At 42.9% G+C, this 23,361-nt stretch overlaps 1 protein-coding gene and 1 long non-coding RNA gene across 3 annotated transcripts in view; one reads left to right on the forward strand and one right to left on the reverse strand.

Moving 5' to 3' along the window:
* Positions 1–16,618, reverse strand: part of ZNF366 (zinc finger protein 366) — a 40,078-nt gene extending 23,460 nt beyond the window's left edge. Inside the window, exons 1-3 of the mRNA XM_083151887.1 lie at positions 16,481–16,618; positions 2,935–4,252; positions 50–241 (exon numbers count right to left, since the gene is read on the reverse strand). Of these exons, the coding sequence (XP_083008013.1) occupies positions 50–241; positions 2,935–4,245 (1,503 nt within the window). The 5' untranslated portion in view covers positions 4,246–4,252; positions 16,481–16,618. The remainder of the gene's footprint in view (positions 1–49; positions 242–2,934; positions 4,253–16,480) is intronic.
* The window catches only part of LOC146018667 (uncharacterized), a 47,128-nt gene extending 28,945 nt beyond the window's left edge, over positions 1–18,183 (forward strand). Inside the window, exons 2-3 of one of the 2 annotated variants that reach the window (XR_014450525.1) lie at positions 16,661–16,872; positions 17,799–18,183. This is a non-coding gene — a long non-coding RNA (uncharacterized LOC146018667). Of the gene's footprint in view, positions 1–16,660 lie in introns of both variants that reach the window. The other variant, XR_014450524.1, reaches the window with a different exon arrangement.
* The last annotated feature ends 5,178 nt before the right edge of the window (positions 18,184–23,361 follow it).

Consider the following 23,361-nt stretch of genomic DNA (forward strand, 5'->3'; position numbering starts at 1 on the left):
AAGTCTTAACTAATGACACTTAAGGATACATGTTAACACGTTTTCTCACCTTGCACTTGAAAGGTTTAATATCAGAGTGGACGATCATGTGTGCCTTGAGAGTCTGTTTCTGCACAAAGCTTTTGAAGCACAGATGACACTGATAGGCGCGGATGTTTGTGTGAATCAGGATGTGCCTCTTCATGTTGGCCAACAGAGTGAATTCTCTACCACAAATCCGACACTTGTGTTCCCTCACACCCTTAATACATAAGTAACAGAAAGATGTTTTACTTGTAAACCGTTGTATGCAATCACACGTGACAATCATTACAAATTGTTCACATTCCATATAATTATTCACATTTTCAGATTTCACCTAAAATATAAACCATTATTAGTAGGAGCAAATGGTGTGGCCATTTGGGCTACAGCAAAGTTGGGATTTACACATACTCCATGCTTTGATGCCATGCTTCTATTTTTAGCAAATTGACTTATTACTTATGTATCAATGCCTATTTCCCTATAGATTGTAAGCTTGCGAGCAGGGCCCTCCTACATTTTGACTGTCTGTAAATACCCTGTTTTGTTGTTTCACTGTCTGCTATTGTAAAGCGCAACGGAATATGCTGCGCTATATAAGAAACTGTTAATAAATAATAATAAATAAATAAATTTATAAAATTGAAATGCACAGATCAGAGAGCAAGATGGCAGCACCTAGCGGGTGATCATTTTTCATCTCACAATAGAAGAACTTGGATAACATTTGGTATAGCTGGTAAATTACAGTTTTGTATTGCTCACATATTTAAAAATGGGTATCTGCTGTGCAAAAATAAGTGAACTTGTGTAGGTGATGCATATGGTGATGGTACCAGATGCTCTTTTCCACAGATAAAATGTGAAACTTTCAATTAACAGAGCTGGAATATTCTATAACCAGGTTGCATAGAAAAAGGGGTAGGGAGGCAGGAATGCTTGCCTATTCTTCAGATGCCCAGGTTCCAAAGCCTCTCATTTAGACCTGCCCTTTTCAAAAGTCCAAATGTTCACTAAACATTTTCTGAACCCGACATATGCTTAGAAGATGGGCTGGCACAGTTAGACATCCTCACTTTTGAGCCATATATCTACCTCTGTAAAGGTGGTACAGTAGCTACAATCTGGTAGTAAATTCCTGTTACATTGGGGCAGATGTATTAAGCCTTAACAAGAGATAAATGCAAGGGTGATAAAGAGAGATAAACGTCCAGCCAATCACCTGCTAACTGCTATGTTACAGGCTGTGTATGAAAAAAGTCAGTAAGGGGCTGAGTGGCTGGACATTTATCTATCTTTATCACACTTGAATTTATCTCTTGTTAAGGCTTAATACATCTGCCCCATTTTGTGCTAATTTTGTAGTATTCTCCAACACAGTCCATTGTCATTACAGGTTGCACCTACCATATCCAAAATGCTTGTTTTGGAACCAGAAGTATTTTGGATAGTGATTTTTACGTATTTTGGAATATTTGCATACCATAATGAGATATCGGGTGAAATTTAATAGGATGAGAGATTCAGAAAGTGAGAGATTTGGTAAGAAATCTCCAGTGTTTTTTTTTTAAAGTGGCAATCATTTACACTGCAAAACCAGTTTGATTTTGCAGTGTAAATGATTGCCTTTTAAAAAAAAAAAACACTGGAGATTTCTTACCAAATCACTCACTTTCTGAATCATTCATCCTATTAAATTTCACGCATTGGCCTTTATTCAGATCTGATCGCAGTACAAATTTGTATGGAAAATGGGCAAAACCATGTGCACTGCAGGTGGGGCAGATGTAACATGTGCAGAGAGAGTTAGATTTGTGTGAGTTATTTTGTTTCTGTGCAGGGTAAATACTGGCTGCATTATTTTTACACTGCAATTTAGATTTCAGTTTCAACAAACCCCACCCAAATGTAACTCTCTCCACAAATGTTACATCTGCCCCACCTGCAGTGCACATGGTTTTGCCCATTTTCCAATCAAATTTGTACTGCAATTAGATCTGAATGAGGGCCATTATGGGAATGAGATCCAAGTCTAAATAAAGAATATATTTATTTTCCCTATGCTCCTTGTACACATAGCCTGAAGGTAATTTTATACAATATTGTAAGTAAGTTTGGGCCTAATTCAGACTTGACACATTTGTTCTAAAATGGGCAAAACCATGTGCACTGCAGGTGGGGTAAATGTAACATGTGCAGAGAGAGTTAGATTTGGGTGAGTTATTTTGTTTCTGTGCAGAGTAAATACTGGCTGCTTTATTTTGACACTGTAATTTAGATTTCAGTTTGACCACACCCCACCCAAATGTAACTCTCTCTGCTCATGTTACATTCCCCCTCACTTGCAGTGCACATGGTCTTGCCCATTTTGAGACCAAATGTCTGAATTAGGTTCTTTGTGCACAAAACAAAGTTTGTGTAGATTGAACCATCACTAGAGATTTGCAAATTGGTTCTCGAGAAATTCATATCCACCAGAATTTTGTGGATTTTAACCAAAATCCCAGCTGGATCCCCTGATGAGGTCAGATCCGAACCAAGTCCTGATTTGTATCCTCCCACGATTTGGAATTCAGATTTATTGGTGGGGGTGGTGGTGGTGTGGGGGGGGGGGGGGGGTTATTATCATTTTTATATAGATTTTAAAATGAACTGAAATCCAAATTTGAACCAAAACAATTAAAGGTTGTTTTGCCAAAAATAAAAACACAATGAGGAATTAGAACCAAAACAAGGAAGCCACGCACATCTCTTCAGTAAACAAATGTGTCACTATAATTCCATTTTTCTGAATATTCCATATTTCCGAATATTGGATATGTGACATCAATTTTGAATATGTATAATTTGCATGAAAAATAATAAAGTAAAAAGACCCCTGCCACCGACACAGCAGTGTTTGTAACTGACCTTATGTGTTAGGGAATGTTGTTTAAGATGATGCGGTTGTACAAATTCCATGCCACACTCGGAGCAGATATAGGGACGGATATCCTTGTGCTTCATCATGTGATTTTGCAGTTGGCTTGGATACTGAAACGTCTTATCACATTCACTGCAGTTGTATTGTACAGGGCCCCTATGGGCCGTCAAATGTCTTTTAAGCTGTGCCAGTGTTGGGAAGTCAAGTCCACACTCAACACAGATATTCTCGCGTCCGCTCTCATGCTTTGCCTCATGGACTTTCAGCTCACTTGGATAGGCAAAACCCCTGCCACATATCCTACAATTGTATGGCTTCACCTCGCTGTGCTGCATCATATGTCGCTTTAGATGACTGGTTTGAGTAAAAGCTTTGTTGCAAACTTGGCACTTGTGTGGCCTAGTGCCCTGGTGAGTTAGCATATGGGTGTGCAAATGGCTCTGCTGTTTAAACAACTTGCCACATCTCACACAAGCGTGGGGCTTGATGCCGCTGTGTCCTAAAATATGAGTCACCAGGTTATATTTGGATGTGTAGGACTTTTCACACATTGGACATTTCCAACGTTTCTGGTCACCCACCTCTACATAGAATCTCTCGTCGATCTGAATATTGACATCAACCCTCTCAACCTTCTGTTTGTTGTCCTCACTCTCATGAATTTGAGCTTTACTGATGGTATCATCTTTTGGTTGGCCTGTGTCTGAGGCATGATGCCTGCGCAAGCTGTGGGTGGGTACACGGAAAGGTAAAATCATGTCTTGGTAGCTTTTATGAAAAAATGGGTAAGTAGGTTGTAGATATATAGAGCCGGTGGGCCACATCACATTTGTTCTTATAGGTTTTTGCTTTACCGGACTGACCCAAAAATGGTCCATTGACCTGTAGTATGGAATGCCGATGTTAGCCATATCAAGCATGTTGGCATTGTAACTTGGCAAGGAAGGTAAGTGATAAACAAATGGTAGACGGGACTGAAAATATGGCTGGTCTTCACCTGTCTGCATTTGGTCTTTAGAATCTGCAAGGTCAATGACATGAGACATCTTAGAAGGCAACTTCTTTCTTCTATGGGATCTACTGTCTAGTGCATCATGGAAATTGTGTACGCTGTCTTCTGGATGTTCATATTGGTAATGTGGAAAGTGGGGTGAGTATTCTTCATGGAAGGAAGGTTGTCTACTGCATCTCAAAATAGAAGGCATTGCTTGTCTGCAATCTGGATGCACTGCCGGATTCTTAATGTCCGCATTGAAAAATGTAGTGTAATCTTTTGTTACATATATGCATTTCTGCATTGTCTTGCTGAAAGAGAAAGTATGGAAAATGTAACAAAGTAAATCATTGTTATGAAATTTGCAAATATGTATTGCACACATTGCAATATAATATGATAAGGAAATATAATATCCTTTATTTGAAAACTATGGCATTGTATGTTACATATTTAATGCAAGTTTAGATAAAGTAAAAAAAAAATGTTGTATTCCCTTAAGCAAAATACATTTATTATGAATGTAGCCCTATCCAGAGGTGGAACTACCATTGGTGCAGCAGATGCAGTGCACTGGGGCCCATGAGGACTAAGGGGCCCACTGCTGCCACTGTCACCCACTGTTTTTCCCTGTCACACTCTGCTTCCACCCTGCCTCTCCCTGTCACCCACTGGTTGAGGTGGATGAGGGGCACCCAAAATATATTTATTTTATACTTGGCCTCACCACCCACAAGTTCTGCCACTGGACCTATCAACAGGCACAAAGTATCACCATTTCACCCCCTGAGTACTGGAGGAACCGCACCGCATAACCTCCACCCATTTTTTTTTATTGCTCACCTCCAGTGCTAGTGCAAGGTTTCTCGGTACCCAAGGCAAAACCCCAGCTTACTACTCCTACCACCACCCACACACCAATAATGACTTTTCAGAACCTCAGATGAACATGTCTTAGACGTTTAACACCTGCCATTTACATTAAGTTCAACAAGGAAGCCTCTCTGAGTCATCCTTAGTTTTGCAATAGTCACAGGGGCACTTCCCCAGATTCTGGAGCCCCTAGGCAGCTGCCTACTGTTTACCTCTCAGGAGTTCCCCATAGGTGGTAGAAACTCTCAACAAATCTCCATAAAAATCTCCATTCTCTCGACATTTTGTGCACGTACAGTAAGAAAATCTCTGAAAAAATAGCTGCCACACCATTTCCCTGGAGTTCTGGGCATACGTAAGAGTCTGTCCCCTAGTGCTCAGACTTTACAGCACTGCCAGGCAGAAGAGGCTGCACACGGGACTCTTCCTCTGTTAATACACCCCTGGCCAAACACAAGTGCAGTGTAAGGATAAACTCCAGTATTCTAGTGCAGACCTTGCACTAGAACATCTGTCCAGGTGCACAGTTACTTGCATTTTTTGCTTTGCTCTCTACTCCCAACTTTTTGCTTTGCTCTTTTTATGTACCTGAATGTCCACGTAATGTCCCCCATTTGTCTTTATTTCTCTAAGCTTTGCATAGAGTGCTTCTTAAATATTTCACTGTCTGCATTGGTTTAAGACCATGGGCTATTTTTGTAACTCTTCTTTGGACTTTCTCTATATTATCATTACAGTGATCAACACTCATTTTATTGCCAATCCTTTTAGAGCAATTTTGGGGTAATTATGTGGTGCTAAAGCCAATTCTAAAAAACTACTTTCACTTTTTTTAATTCAGCAACCCTCAAATGCCCTAAATTCATTCAAATATCATTGACAACTGCAGGGTTGCCTACTTTTTTTTTTTTATAGTATTTTTGGTACTTGTGTATTATCACGGCTCCCATCTCATCCCATCTCATTGCATACCATAAGGCTTAAGATGGTATGCAATGAGATGAGATGTGCTGCGATGGGACCCGATCTTATACAATTTAAAATTGTATACCATTGTATATGGCATATAATGAGATGAGATGAGATGAGATTTTAAATTGTATAAGCACACTAATGGGTGCTTTCAAGGTCAATTGGCCCCCCTATAAGATTTTTAATTGTATAAGCACCCTAATGGGTGCTTACAATGTTAAATGCACCCCCACGCCACCCCCACTATCAACGCCAACCCGAAGCGTGGCGAGCGCAGCGTGGGGGTGCATTTAACATTGGAAGCACCCATGGGTGCTTATACAATTAAAAATCTTATAGGGGGGCCAATTGACCTTGAAAGCACCCATTAGTGTGCTTATACAATTTAAAATCTCATCTCATCGTATGCCATATACAATGATATACAATTTTAAATTGTATAAGATCCTATAAGATGGAAATCGTGGGAGCCGTGATAATACACAAGTACCATATTTTTTATTTATTTTCAGTTATGCAAAGCATTACATTCGCCACTTTCTGTGGTCCACAAATAATCACATATAACATTCAGACATATATACAACATAACCTACGTATCTGATACATGAGAGGGTAGGCTATCAGACCGAGGATTGCGTTATTCTTTCTACTCTGCTAAGATTTGTTCTACCTTCAGTTTCTTAACTAGCCTATTATTCTATAATCTGCCTATATTCTTAACATTTATACTTTATAGCAGTTGTCCATTTATTCACTTTTTACCACAATCCTAGGTCGGACTCGCCGCCCCTGTACAATTTTTTTTTTTTTTTTGTCAATAAACAGACCTATTTTAACAGCATCTATTTGTTCAAAGTGGCTCATTTTACACATATACCAGTATCTTCCACAAGGGGTGAACAAATGTGGATTCCCTGTTTCCCTATTTAAAGAGAGTGCATCAGAAATTCACAGCATTGGGTATTAACATACCCCAAGTTAAACCTTTCCCTTTGCCTCCTTTATGGGTCAAGTTAATAACTAATGGGGACAGCAGTGTAGAACCTCGCTAAAATATTAAAAATCCCATTGACCTTAAGTCCTATACAGAGGAGGCCCTCCCATATATTACAGTAGGTTGTAGCCTTTTAGTTATACGTATGGTTTTTGTATATCCATGTATGAACCACTTAACAACTAAACATCAAACACAACATTAACAGACAGACACCAAGTATAGGGGATAGTAAAGTGGGGGTAGGGGGAGGAGGGGGGAGTAACCCGCTTCATTAACTGTATTATTTTCCTGAACAGAATTGGCCAGGTTTGGGGGAGGGGGAGGGAGCTAGGGGGAGGTAGGGGAATGGAGAGGTAGAGGGTGTTTTAAGGTTCCTTCACTAAATTATACTAAAATAGGGCTTTATTCCCCTTCTTAGATTCCCTATCTTAATTCCCTGTAACCCCTGTTCCTGCTTCAAAGTCCCTTTTCCTTGCCTTACCCCCTTTTTCAATCAATCGGCAGGTTGTGATATCTTAACCATGGAGACCAAGTTTCTTTAAAAGTTTCCATTTTCTCTTCCACCATACTAGAGAGATGTTCCATATGGAAAAAATGCCAAATCATTTCTTTTATTGCTATTTCGGCTGGTGCCTTTTCCGTCTTCCAATTAACTGCTATTTTTATTTTTACTGCACTCAACACATGCCAAATAAATTTTTGTATAGGATATCTCACTCCAGGTGTATTCATGGGGAGCAGCATATATTCGGGTGCCTTTGGGAGTCTAATACCCACAATTTGGTAAATCAGATCTGAGGTAAATCTCCAGGTTTCCCGGATTCGCGGGCATTCCCAGAAAATGTGTATTAAATTCCCACTGTGCCCACAATTCCGCCAACAGCTATCTGTTGCACCCGGGTATATGCGTTTTAATCTATTTGGAGTTAGGTACCACCGGGAGTGTATTTTAAAAGAGTTTTCCCTGAATCTGATGGACTGCGAGACCGATATCAAGTTTTTTCTGATTTTGGCCCAGGTCTCTGGTTGAAGCTGTTTTTCTAAATCATTCTCCCATGCTAATTCATGTGTTTCTCGGCATTGCCTCCCATGATACAGTAAGAGTTGATATGTTATTGAGATCAATCCCTTAGATATTGCCCTCTTCTGACATAAATCTTACATTTTTGTTCCCGGCTGGGATTTTTGTTGAGAACGGGAAAAATAACTTTGTATCTGTAGATACTGATAGAGCCCCAAGCCTGGAACCTCATATTTTCCTCGTATCTCAGCTAGTGATAGTAGTTTGCCTGCTGCTGCCAGCTCATTAATAAAAAAGATATCAATCTTTACCCAGGTCTTTTTATATAGTTTCTCCTGACTAGGAGGAAATTGGGGGTTATCCCGCAATGGGAAGAGTCTAGCAGGGATAGCGGTTAATTTATAATCTTTATTTTATTTATCCCATAGGGATAGGGAGAACTCAACAGTGGGGCAATTCTTGACCATAATGGGTCTCATAATCTTTGGTATCCATGGAAGTGAAGCGGTTAAGTACACATTTAATAGTTCCGACTCCAATTGGGCCCATCTACGAGTCCCCTTACTGGAGTGCCATAGGATTATTTGTGAGATGTGTGCTGCAAAATAGTAATATCTTCGATTTGGTACTCCCAATTCGCCCTCCTTGGTTCCCCTTTGTAGAGTTTTCAGGCATACCCGTGGTCTCTTTCCCAGCCACAAGAAGCGCAACAGGGTTGCCTACTTTTAAAGTCTCCTCTCCGGGAGAAGCCAGGAGAGGAGACGGTCAGCAGCACTTCGGGGGGTGAGGCCTGGTGTAGAAGTCCTCAAACCCCGCCCCCCAGTACTGCATTTCCCCCCTGAAGAGCCATGAATCATGGGAAATTAATGCTGCTGCCAGTATCTGGGAGTCTTCCCCACTTTTCCAGGGGGCCAGAAAAAAACTGCTCCCATACCAACTGTTGCAGGACCAGCATTCAGATCTGTCGCACCCATAAACTGGATAAGATCTGGGAGATAGAACCTGGATGATGCTTAGTAGGATTGGGTCACTTCTACCATGACTGGTGCTTGTTAGCGCAGTGGGAAAATGACCACACAGAAAGATCAAAGATGGTGGGACCTAGCAATTCACTCAATTCTTGTTAATACAACATTCTGCTGCCTTTTGTTCAGTTGTGTGAAATTACTTACATTGCAAGGTTTGTTTTGTGTAATTTGTTTTGTGCTCTTCATCATCAGAGAACACTCCATTGTCCAATGAAGTTAACATGTTTTATTAAAACAAGGACAGACAGAACAGTACTCTCTGGTTTTGGGGGCACAACTTGTTCAGAATTTTTTTTAAATTTAACTTTTAATTATATCTTAGATAAAGAATAAAATTAACTTACAACACATATACAGTGACATACAAATACATGAATCAAAAATTATAATCGCCACTCTTTATAAATATTGGTGCGGTTTTGAAACAACTGACAGATAAATTAACTTTTTGAGTTTTGTGAAAATATATACTTTTTGGTTAATGTTAACCAAAAAGTTGCTCCAAAACCGCCCAATATTTATAAAGAGTGGCGATTATAATTTTTGTTTCATGTATTTGTATGTCACTGTATATGTGTTGTAAGTTAATTTTATTCTTTATCTAAGATATAATTAAAAGTGAAATTTTATAGAAATTCTGAATAAGTTGTGCCCCCAAAACCGGAGAGTACTGTTCTGTCTGTCCTCGTACTGTTCTAATTTACTCTCAGGGGAGCACCTCCACCTCAATACTGTGCAGCAATTTAGCTTACTATTGTTTATATTGTGGAAAAACATACTATAAGTGATTACAGTGATTACAGTTAATTACTATTGTGCCACATGACTAGTGCATCGGTATCCTCCCTTGTTCATGTTTTATTAAAAGCAATGGTAATAATTTCACAATTAGTACTTTGTTTTATTTCTTTTTAACATGATGTGTCGGCACCCACACAAACTAGCGGCGGGTTTACAGTCTCATTACGAATTCCATTGAAAGTCTGTGGGGCATATTTACTAATTATTGAGTTTTAATCCCAAAAATTAGAATTCATTGCCGCTATTTGCGCCAATAAGAAATTAACATTTGCCCAAATTTACTAACATTTATATGCAGGACAGGGCTCAGGAAGCTCAACCCTGTGGTGTGTAAAGAAGGGAAATGATCACACAATAATTTTGCTTCTATAGCGGGTGCTGGGGCTGGTCTAAGCATGCAAGGTCTGCAGACCATGCGTGTGTGGTGGCCACTGCATGGTAACCCTCGAACAGTCATTTTTGAAAAATAGTAGTGCATAGGCTACTATGGTATAACACCCTCTGGAGCTTGGTGAGTCTGACAGCATCCCAGCCCCCATAGCAAACTATGGGGGTGATTCAGGACCGCTCTCTAAGAAGTGGACAAATGGGAGAGAATGGCCACAGCGAACAGCCCGGCAAGTGTGTAACAGAAATGTGCATGAGTAAACACCAACCATCACGGCTAGGGTCGAATTCAGATCGCTACGAGCAATCCTGATTTGGCCACTATGTACTCTCCTGCCGCAGTCCAAAATGGAGGTTCTGTAGCAGATATACTAAATATCTGCTGCAGTTCCTCCATAGTACATTTAGGGGATCCTCACAAATTTGCAGTTATCGCCTGGAAATGGCTATTTTTAGGTGAATTTGTGGTTAGGAATATTCATGTATCTATTGCTCATCATCATCTATTGCTTGTATTTAGAAGTTTCGGTGCTTCTGCTTACTGAATTTGGTTGCAAATAACATTGTTAACTAGCAAAACTTAAAATTAACAGTAGGATTTTCTTACCATTTAAAGCAATTGAATTGGTAATGCTTTGCTGAACTTATTACAATTGCACCGTTTCTTTGTGCAGAGAAACTAGTTTTCATCCAGTGCTATAGTACAAACCAGATTACAATTGATTAGAGCAAGTGGAACAGGATGGTAACGCTAAGTGGAGCTGTCTCTCCCAGAAACGTCATGGACAGTGTTTCCATCTCAAAGAACTTAATGTTACTTTCATTTCCTGACGCTCGTCTCAGATTTCCTGGATTCCCAACCAGCTATGCCAGCTCTTAAACAGGATCATTTAACCGGAATAGAATATGTCAGTTCTTTTCATTTGTCATGATTTAATAAAATAGATAGTGCCTTGAAACCTGACAGTGAAATGTAAGGATATCTCATACTGTATGTGTGTGTGTGTGTGTGTGTGTGTGTATATATATATATATATATATATATATATATATATATGTAGAAAGAAATTGGAGAAAAAGCGCAGGTATGAGCAAAGTGTAAACATTTTTTACTAAAAGTGCAGGCTCACATACATCATAGATAACAGCAAACAGCTTGCCACAGTGATATCCAACACGGTGCACCAACGACTTGAATAGCCGGGACCAGCCTTTTCGCCGCCGCCAGGGCCTCCGTGGTCAGGAACTCCAAAAGCACAACGTTGTCAGTTTAGGCCACGCCCAACCGGTTTCGTCATCTGGGGACTTCATCAGGGGGTGTAGCCATCCAAAGTACTGGATGGCTACACCCCCTGACGAAGTCCCCAGATTCTCTGGGGGGAATGTGGGTATTTTGTTAGAGATTCTCTGTAGAACCGTTATTATGAAGCCTGTGCGTTGCCTGTTGAAACCTGCATTGCTGTAACCTAAGAACTGCCAAGCTGTTTTTTTTTTTTACACTGGTATGCTGTCAACCTGCTACAAATAAAGAACCAGACTCCTTTTAATCCAGTCTATGGGGTGTATTCAATGCTTTCTGCGAGCTGTGACAGAGAGCAGGCCTGCTTGCTCACTGTCACAACTCGCAGGGTCAGTATTCAACTGCACATGCTGCTTCCCCCCTCGCTAGGTTTTTGGAGTGAGGGGGAAATTCTGTGTGCGGTCGCTAAAATAGCGAGGCTCGTGGCAAAATGCAGAGGGCTCCCTGCATTAGCTGCAAGCCTTGCTGTTTGGGGGAATCCAGCGAGGATTTCTCTTTCGCGTTGAATAGGGTGAACGGCCGGCGCAGGGGTTAAACAGCAAGGATCGCTTGTTTTTGGGCACCCTGCAGTTTAACCCCCTTGCCCACCGCATTGAATACAGCCCTATGTGAACATTTTTCTTGTAATAAATGAATTTCTTAAACATTAATGCAATGCAAACTGTGTGGGTATGTAGACAGCTGCAAATTATTAGTATGTCTATTAGGAATATTATTGCTAAATAAATTGCTTAATCTTTCTACTTTGTTTTTCATACATACATATTTAATCGGTACTTATGTAGTATCTGGACGCCCGATTATCGCATCGCATCCGACCAAATCGCATGCGATGCGATGCGATGGACCCGATTTTCCATAGGATTCTATGGGAAAAAGGGTCCTTTTCATTTCCCCACTATCCAACTACGCATGGAGTTGGATATAAGCCTGTGGCGAGCGTAGCGAGCCCCGCGAGGAGACGCGGATTCGTTAAAAAGTATTCCGCCACGCTTCGGGCTCGGTAGCTCGCTACGCTCGCCACAGGTTTATATCCAACTCCATGCATAGTTGGATAGTGGGGAAATGAAAAGGACCCTTTTTCCCATAGAATCCTATGTTAAAATGGACTCAGTCCATTTTAACATTGAATCCTATGGAAAAATCGGGTCCATCGCATCGCATGCGATTTGGTCGCATGCGATGTGATGTGATGGACCTGATTTTTTAATCGGGAGTCCAGATACTACATAAGTACCATTTAATCTTTCTACTTTGTTTTTCACCAAGATGCTGTGAAGCCTACAATGTACATCACAACAGCCTGAAAGATATAGCAACTGAGAACAATGCAGGGTATACACGTAAAGATGTATCTGTCTAATCTGTCTGGTGGGAACAAAATAATCTACCAATCTTTTGGAGTGAATGTCGATCAACCATTTGCTTCCAAGTGCTGGAAAACCAATAAATACGAATGTTCAGATAAATTTGTTAAATCGAACGGTTTTAACCAATTAGTCTGAATGACCATTATCTGTTTTCAAGTGTTTGTGAGCAAATGTTTAATTCTCCTATGCTCCAGATTTTTGTTCCCACCAGATAGATTGGACTGATAAATCTTTACGTGTGCACCCAGCTGGGTATCTATCTGGTGGAAACAAAATTCTGGTAATGTATGGGAGCATATGAGACGCAAACATTTGCTCCCAAACACAGGAAAACAGACAATAATCATTCAAACAAATTGATTAAATCCATTCGATTTAACAAATTTATACGTACAAATGTGTCCATTTCCAACATTTGGGAGCAAGTAGTTGATTGTCATTTGCTTCCAAATATTACCAGATTGTTGTTCCCAACAAGCTATAGAGGTGTGTACCCAGCTTAAATTGCATGTACTGGCCAATTATTAAGTAATTTGAAGGTTGAGACAAGGTTGATTGTTTCATATTTTATTAGTATGTTACAGTAAGGTAAATGGGCACTAAGGGGGGAATTTAATAGGATGAGCGATTCGGAAAGTCAGAGATTTGGTAAGAAATCTCCAGTATTTTTTAAAGCGGCAATCATTTACACTGCAAAACCAGTTTAAATTTGAAGTGTAAATGATTGCCACTTTTAAAAAACTGGCCTCAAAAATATTTTGAATGTACATAAGACAGATCACTGAATACTACTGCATTATTTTACTCAAATTTGCATTTCATTTTCACATATATTCCGAATATATCTCCAAGTAACTGTTGCTTTCTGGTCAAATACCAGAGGTAAGGCAATTCATGCATACAAAGCACCTCATTATTAACACCAACATCACATAATGGAAGGTGCTCTCTTTGTATTAAAGCATATTACAATATAAAAAAGATAGCACTGGATTTGTATAGTTTACAAAGCAACAAAGGTTTATTGACGATTACAGACAGCCACTATCCTGTGATTCCTGTGCAAGCTGTCATTACATAACATGATGGTCTTGTTGCAGTGGTGGATTAAGCACGGGGCGACAGGGGCGGTCGCCCCAGGGCCCACACACATAAGGGGCCCCCACACCGGCACTGCTGCCGGTGTGGGGCTCCTGTCACCCCGTGCTTGAGCAGTGGGATTGGGGAGCGCAGGCTGGCGCAGCGCAGACGGGCAGGGGTCCCTGCAGCGGTCTGGACAATCAACGACAGGGTCCCTGCCGCAGATGTCAAATCAGGTCCCTGTAGCGGATGGGAACTAGTTGCCAATACCGCTACTAGTTCCCATCTGTTGCCGGGACCCCGCCGCTAACTTCTCATACACTGCAGGGACCACGGCGCTGACTGCTGTGACCACTGCAGGGACCCCCAGTGCTGCCCAGGTACCAGCCTCCCCGGGGGGGGGGATGTGTCTGTGGTTTGGTGGGGGGAATGTGTGCGTGGGGGGGGGGGAGAATGTGTCTGTTGGGGCCCCCACAATTTTGTTGTCCAGGGCCCCCACAGACCTTAATCCGCCCCTGTCTTGTTGTAAGGTGCTGCTGCCATTTTAGACTTTAGTTTAGTGCTGATCTGAGCTTTGTTAATGGCCACTGCTGATCAGCATAAAACTATTGTATCATTTGTCACCTTGTCAGCAAGCTTTCAGGAGAATAGATTTAGGGGACCATTTATCAAACAATAGTTGGGTTAGCCACAAATATTAATTATCTTATGAATGTATGAAGAAAGTACTGCAGCAGACACATACAATATCTGCTATGATTGGTTTCTATAGGAGATACAAAGCTGTCAGATTTATCAAACAGGGATCCCCCAGAACCCACCCTGGAAGCGGATGTCAGAGGGACTACGCATGTGCAGAAGCCTGGCAGCCATCACATCACATTTCGGAGACCTTGTCCCTGTGGTTTTCACTTATACATGCTACTGATGCCACTGATGTGATCACATTCTGCAATGCGATCTTGGGTGTTAATATCGCGCACAGATCGCATTGTAAATGTAAGCAATGATCAATAGGCCATTTAACACAGGTTTGACACTGGTGTTTATATATTTCTACTTTACTTACTGTTTAATCTGTCATCTTCAATGTGGAATAAACAATAACAAACTCTATTTTTAATAAAGATATATCAGAGTTCAAATATTATCCCAGTGCATTGGCACTGGGATCATATTTTGGGGGTGCTCAAACCCCCACACCCTGCACCCATTTCTTGAATACTTACCCCACTGGGGTCCCATGTCACTAGTAGCACTGCACAATTCCCTGGGAGAAGTGCTCAGTGGGCATTTCCCCCACATTTTGCATAAGCGCAGTAGGAAAAACACTGGGAAAATGGCCACTGCAGCATTTCCCTGGGGACCTGTGCATATGCTGTACTCTCTGTCACAGCGCTACAGTCTACTAGTGACCCTAGTGCTCAGAGACTACTGCGCTGCCGACTGGAGAGGAAGGGGACCAGACTGAGGCTGCACATGGACCCCCTCCTTTCTTAATACACACCTGTACCAGTGGTTCCCAAACTCAGTCCAAGTTATAAGGATAATCATGATAGGATACACATGGTTAAATTAAATTGACTTGATTTCAAGCTGTTTAATAGTCATGTAAAAAATGCTTTTTACATTTTCCCAATTATTCCTGACACACGACAACTCGGCATCAAGGATTGCCGATTAAATTCTACATGTAATCAGAGTCAGACTATAACTACAAAGAACTCGGGATGTCCATTTCGTTAAAATAATACATTTGTATTTATTATTTTAGATCATAGTATAAAATAGATAATATAAGAAAAACATTTGCCTTGAATTAGTATACTCTTATGAAGAAATGCTTTCATTGTTATCTCTATCCCGTAAGTAAACCCATAAAACCTATTATAAGCAATAAGATTAAACTTTTGAGAATTTTGTACGTACCAGAATTTGTCATTGTCAGCAGCATTTCCTTTTGATCACCACAATATAGCTATACGATACAATACAAGCTATACCATACAGCAGTGCTTCTCAACCTCGGTCCTCAAGCACCTCCCGGTCACCTGGCAGATGCACAGGTGCACTCATTATTCACTGACAAATTTTAAAAGATCCACAGGTGGAGCTAATTATTTCACTTGTGATTCTGTGAGGAGATCTGAAAAATTGAACTGTTGGGGGTACTTGAGGACCGAAGAACCACTGCCATGCAGTAGTACAGTGTATAGTTTCTTGAATGAATAACTGTTTACAGGTTTTTAGTAGTTTTTGTAGCATAATTTAACAGCAATGAAAAAAAAAGGTGGGCTTTGACTCAAAAACTAATTTTACTTTTAATCACAGTAGCTCCAAACCCCCTTCCCCTGCAGTGCCTGCATGCACCGCTAGTACAAATTCATTACTATTTACTACTGGTTTCATAGCTCAGTCATCTAACTGCATACTCCGGGTAGTCGGAGTGGATGCAAATTTACAATGAAATAGCCAGGTGTTGCTATATTCAAATTGTGGCAGCGGAAATAATTGCTCGTCTTTACTACCTACGAGTGAACCAAATGATACTTTTATTAGATGCAATGATCAGTTTATTTCTGTAGCAGGTGAGTATTGCCAAATAAATATTGAGAATTATATATATATATATATATATATATATATATATATATTAATGTCACTTAACACCTTCATGTCATTAAGTGTGAGCAGGAAATCTACTTACAGATCAGTGAGATGGGAGGGCAGCGTCTCCTCACTGTGTGTCTCCTAATGCCCTTTTATGAACTGAGTGTCCTGTCACTCACTCGGTCTGTGAGGTTTGGTTCAGAGTTTAGTGGGGACACGGCATTAAAGTAACTTAAGAAAGAGAACAGGAACAATTATTTTGTTCTCCTTTTTTCAGATGAGTACCTTTTGGAAAGAAGGAAGGAAGGGAGGGAGAGGAAGTCAACAACCCTATGCTTTCCTGCAAAAAAATAAGGAAACAGAAGATACACATCTTTTTCTTCTAAAAAAAAATTTGGCAGAAGAAGAGAACTGCGGAAGAATTCCACTGACATTCCAGTGCTGGGGAAGAAGCGCACAGATGACTTGAAGTTGCAATTACAGTATATGGTGCGAAGCTTCTAAACAAATGTCAGATTCTATCCACAGCCTAATTACAGTTGGGGACCTCGTCAGGTAGCCCGGCACAGTGGCAAATATGTAAAACGTTTTCCTAAATTCCTGATAGTATTTGGTTTTTTTTTTTATAATAATGAAGGTCATTCTGGAGCAGCATAGATATGTAGAGACAAGTAATAATTGTTAGTACATGTCACAATATGTGCGTACTTTGATTACATTCATTTGAAATAGAAAATTATGAGGTACAGTAGGTATACAGTGGGTTAGTGAGTCCTTCCAAGGGTATACCTACGGGTTACTGACATTGGGATGCAGCATTCAGAATAAAAATGAGGGAATCCCATAAGTTAAGCATACTTACCTTCACCCTCCCCCAACCCCTACCCTCTCTCCACACAAACGAATCCTAACCCCCTAAGCCTAACCCTAATCATCATCTAACCCTCCCTCCTTGCAGACTAGCCATAAACTCCATCTGTCTGTCCGCAGTCTAAACCTAAGTTCCCCCTAGTATCTGAATCCCTACCCAGGCCTAACACTAACCCACCCCGGCATACTAACGATCTCCCCTGTGTCCATCCAGTGCCGCTGATTTTGTGGCTGTTCAGCATGTCTCCACTCCTCTGCTGGTCCACAGCTCTCAGCTCCCCATGGCCTCTCCCTCCGCCACCATTGCTCCTGGCCACAAGCATGTTGTTTACAATCAAACTTTTCCGCCAGAGCCAAACATGGGGTCTGCCATGTTTGGTCTGGTCACCTGCTTTTCTGAGCCAATCATGTGAGGCCTGTTTCTCTTTCATACTGTCTCAGCCAATCCCTGCTTCACAATGAGAATAAGTATTCTGGAAAATCCAGTCCTAATTGATAGTGCTTCAGTTGTCTCCTGCTGGTACAATTGTGTCTTTCTGCTGCAGTGTGCTTATTTCCAGGTATTCCAGCTCCTGTGATCCTCTGCCAAGAGAAGGAAACTTGCCTCAGCCCAGTCCTGCCTAGCTGTCGATGTTCTGCCATTGTTCCTGAATTACTGATGTTCTACCATCGCTCCTAAGTATCGATGTTCCGCAACCACAGTAACGTACCCCTCTGCATACTGTGCTTAGTGGCCGCTGCCGCATTAAAGAACTGCATCAGTGTTTACACTGCACCTTTTATCTTGACCATACCAGTTTATGCAGCCAATGCCTCATCAATACCTGATTGTGTGTTTAAACGTGACTGTGTATTCAAGTTGCCAAGTGACAAGTCTTATTCACTGCTATTACCATCTCATTGCATGATTAATAAATGACTGTGCTCTTACTACCTGCTTCCTCCATTCTCATTAAGCCACTGGGTTAACGTCAAATACCATATTCTGGTTTCATGCACAAGATCTTCAGTAAACCACCCCGGTTTATATTTCGGTCAGAACCAACCTGTGCGTGACAGCAGTATTTTGATAATTCTGGATCTTTAGAGTTCCATGTCTGAATTACATCATTATGGAGTGCAAAACTCGTCATTTAGCTATAAAAACCACCCACTTCACTTCGGGTGTGAGCGGACAGCCTCTGGGGCACTTCACGGCTCTTCCCAGTAATGTGGAGAGCCACCCAAGGGAGCCTCCTGGATGTTCCAATAGAGTATCCTATAGTATGTATTATTGCATATATTGTATATAATACAAATAGCCCACATGACCTACTTGAAAATAGATTCAAATTCCATTCTTTATTTAGAGTCAGCTGCAACAACCTCATCCACTTGTAAAAGCAGTCATCGTCTAACCTGCTTCCTTTGCTTACGGAACAGCAGCTGTTGAATCTGATTGCAGGCATCACAGAAGATGAAGTTGTTGCTGCTATTAAGTGACTCAAAGCGTCACTAGTCCCAGGTTCTGATAAGTTTATGCCCCAAAATTATATGAAATTTGCCCCGGGGCAAATTTCATATAATATTGGGGCATAAACTTATTAGGACCTGGGACTATTGATGCTATGAGTCACTTAATAGCATAGTTTTAACCCCTTGAGTGGTGGGTTTTGCTGAGGCAGGACAAACCTACCAAGGAAGGTTTGTCCTGCCCCAGCAAAACCCACCACAGAAAGCTGCAAGCCCCCCCTCACCTGTGCTCCGGCGTTAGTACGCCAGAGCTTCCCTGCTCTGCCTTAGCCCGGCCGCATGTCACTTTTAGCAGTGACGTCGGCGGCAGGCTGGGGGATGATCGCGGCGGCTCGGGAGGACTCGGGTGCCTGAGCGCTCCCGAGTCCCCCCGAGCCCCGCCTACCATACCCGAGCCTTCTGCCGACGTCACTGTAAAATGAGTGACAGCTGGCGGGCAGGGGAGCTCCGGCGCACAGATCGCCGGAGCAAAGGTATTGGGGGGATTGCAAGGATGGGGGGGGGGTGTGGCTACAGAGGTGCTGCGCCAGTGGTGCACACCTGGACACCACTGACGCACACCTATTCTATATTAGTGGTGTGCCCGGAAATTTTCCGGGACAGCCTGCTGCGGCAGCGCAGCTGAGCCCAGACAATTTCCGGGCATACCACTTAAGTGGTTAACCCCCTTTTTAAGAATGTTCTTTAATGGCTTGTTAGAGGGGGCATCTTTTGACCCATAGACTTCCTTGACATATAATGTATGTAATTAAAAAAAAAACAGATCATGATCAGGAACTAGTCGCTAACCATAGACTTGTTGGCCAATTTCTCCATTTTCAATGGGATACAACAGGGCTGTCCCCTGTCCTCTGACAATAGAACCTCTCGCAGCAAGAATGCATAAAAATCATGAGATAAAGGGTATAAAGGGGTGTACACACGTACAAGATCTGTGCGAAGCTATTTTGCAAAGTAATTTTGCTGGTGTCAAGATCTCCCATGGAGAGCACATACACAGGCAGAGATTTGTGCTAAGCAATTTTGCTTAAGCACAAAATTTAAATAGTTGGTGGATATTACCAGAGGGGAGGTTTCGCTCAGGTGTCAGTGTAAAATAAATAAATATATATTTTTTAAATGGCGTGGGGTCCCCCACGCCATGCAGCGGTGACCGGGAGGAGAAGGGAAGGGAGGCCGCACGGAGGGCTGCGAGTCAGGCGGTGGTCTGACCACCTGATCCAGACTCGTCCTGCATACCTGGGGTAAGAGGCTGGGCAGGCGGGCAGGCGGTCATGTGGCGGTAGCGGTGGAAGCCTGCACTTACCAAGTAAAGGTGCAGACAGTCACTTCACTTGTCTCCTGTCAGTCCCTGTGTGCACGGGAAAACAATGGGAGGGGAAAAGTGATGAGGGGGGAGTGGATTCAGGAAGCGATCGCAGAAGTGGTCGCGTCCTGTGCACACACGCAGTGAGACATGCAGATATTCTAAGCAATCTTACTAGATTGCGTCTGCATGCACTGACTTACTAATCAGGCGATCCCGATGTGCGGGACCACGCATCGGGATCGCCCAGAGCATACACACGGTGAGATTTGTGCTTAGTTTCTAAGCAATCTAGTAAGATTGCTTAGAAAATAGCACAAATCTGCTCCGTGTATACACCCCTTAAGACTGGTCTAAAGATGTATTAATCACAATATCTGACCCAGTTCAGTTTTTGCCTCATTTCTTCCAAGGAATTTGGAGCACTCTTTGACTACAAAAGATATACCCCAAAACCCCCCAAAATCAAGGTCCTTCATTTCTATATCCCACAACCTGCCAAAGGAACTCTAGAATAATCGTTCCAGTTACAATGGAACTCGAGAATCTTTATTACCAAACACTACTGACAACTCTGCTAGGCTAACTACCCAAAATGGTTAGCACAATCTCAGAAAGACTTAGTTTCATGGGTAGGCTGTTATATTTCTTGGATAAGCTGTGTCAATGCAATTACAATTAACCTATTATTATTATTATTAATATTATTATAACCTATTATTATAGTTGATTCAAGCATTGCCCATCCATGTTCCCCTTTTGTCTTTAAACATCTTCAATGTTATGCCAGCCTACTGAATGCTGAGTGTAATACCAGAAAACCGGGTGCTGGATATCAGGCGTGAGCCCGTAGCCGGGACCGCTGGTTAGGACGGCCACGGCGAACCCTACTCTGACTCTGTTGAGAACCTCAAGCAGATGTCAAACCCCTGCGGGTGCTAGTGTTCACCTGTGGCCGCCGCGTTCGAAGGAGTGAGTTAAGCCCGCTCCAGCCCCGATGCAGCCAGGTCTTACGGAATGACAAAGGGCTTGCGATCCTCAGAGGAATGCTCAAAAGGACACTCTAACTATAGGGCCTAAACTGAAAATAACCCCTATCTACCGGCACCTGGCCAAGGACGGGAATGCGACCCAGTCGCAAGCACAAGTGGCAGAATACGGGGAGTCTCCAAACAGAAGAAGCCGTAATGAATCCCCAAAACTAAACAGGAACGGAATGGGGAATACCCTACCTAATTAGGATGCCTAAATGAGAAAACAGGGCAACAGACAAGTAATTCACTTGTTAACTACCAGTGAGGCGATGGGCAAGGCCCACGGAGGGGCTAAAGCCACAGTCCCAAACTAAAGAGGCAGGCTGGGTAGACAAATAACAGAAAGGAACCGGCGGACCGCCGGGGAGAAAATTAGGGAATAACCAGGCTCCACTGGAGCACTTACGTGACCCAAGACAGCTTTAATGAGAGGAGCTGGACGGAGCACTTGAAGCAGAACAATGACCAGGAGCTGGAACCTGAGACCAGGAGAAGCTGACCAGAAAAGTCCAGGGCCTAGAACCCGGCGCAGGAACAGAGGACCAGAAATCGCTAACAGATAGCTATAACCGGCGTCTGTGCCCAGCAGATGCCGGCTCTTTATTCAAAACTGGCGCCGCCTGGCTGACGTCAGCCGCTGACGCTGGGAGCCGCCGGGCGGAAGTTCAGGGATGTTGCCTAGCAACGCCCCAACGTGCTCTGGCACCGCCCGACATCCGCCGACCCCTGCACCCGGACGGCGGCGTGCAACATTCAACACACTGAAGTGCAATTTAATTGGTCCAAATAATTATCTAGGGTGAGACGGGAAGTGATGCAGAGACAAACCACTAGTGGTAGTTTAGGGGGGTGCCGGACGGGGTCCCGACAGTCGGGATCCCGACAGGCATTTAACCGACATCGGGATCCTGACTGTCAAAACACAACAGCCGGGTTCCCGACGGCCACCTGCTATTTTCCCTCATGGGGGTCCACGACCCCCATAGAGGGAGAATAGAATAGGTGGTGAGTGTAGCGAGCCACCGTGCCCGCAGCGTGGTGAGCGCAACGAGCCCGCAAGGGGCTTAGTTGCGCTCACCATGCTGTCTGAGTCGGGATCCCGACGTTGGGCTAATGACTGTCGGGATCCCTGTACCACACCCAGTTTAGGGGTCCCACATTTTAAACATTTATATCTTGCTACTAGATTAGCCGAATGTGTACTTTGGTCCAAACCCAAATTCACACAATTGAGAGAACTTTCCTAACCATAGGCATGTCACATCGAAAAATATTATGTCCCGCACATAATATTTATCAAATTGCATTTGCGATCACATGTGCTTTTTAACCATGTGGGATCTCTCGAATGCAATCAGCGGCGGGTTCGAAGAGCGGTCGGTTGGTGCGTGGGTGGTGGTGGAGTGGGGACCGGATTGCTGGCAGTGGTGCGGGGACCGGAGAGCTGGCAGAAGTGGAGAGCGGAGCAGAGAGGAGGAGCAGCAGTGCTGTGAAGGAGGGCTGGCGGCGTGGCTCTGCAGCAGTGCCAGAATTTGAAAAAAATAATTTAAAAAACTAGGTGCACTCTCAGCCAATCAGCGGCCTCACATTCAGGCAGCCGCCAATTGGCTGAGAGAACTCTCTCAGCCAATCAGACGGCCATCCAGTTTTAAAATATTTTTCCAAATTCTGCTGCTGAGCCCCACTAGTCCACTGCTGCCAGCACTCCGATGCCCGCTTCACCACCCATCTTCCAGCACCAGATGGGGCATCGCAACTGGCATGCGGGAGCAGGAAAAAACACACTGGGCACCAGATGCTATCGGATGTGCTGGGATATTGCATTGCGATGACGCATCGCATCCGATCACATAAGTGTATGGACACCATAACCTTCTTACCCCACTGTCTAAACCTAACCCTCCCACTCCATGGCTTAACACTAACCCCCACTTCTAAGTAGCTAACTCTAACCCCCCCATTATGACTATCCCTGCTCTGGGAGCACTGGAGGGATCGACCACCTGAGGGACCTTTCCTAACCATAGGCAGGACTGCCTACCCTACCCCTCCATCCGTTTCTACTTATCCTATTGTTTTTCGTTCGACCACCCACCTCCTTTTAGTCTGTTAACTCTTATGAGTAGGGCCCTCCTTCCTCACGTACTCACCCTACATCTTTACCTCACCAGCGCTCCTGCCCTGTTCTTCCCTTCCTCTACGTACTTCATTTTCAGTCTCCTCGACAATTTCGACACCTACCTCAGAACTGATGCT

Source organism: Crinia signifera, chromosome 1, assembly GCF_055691185.1.
Source record: "Crinia signifera chromosome 1, ASM5569118v1, whole genome shotgun sequence".
Classification (NCBI taxonomy): domain Eukaryota; kingdom Metazoa; phylum Chordata; class Amphibia; order Anura; family Myobatrachidae; genus Crinia; species Crinia signifera.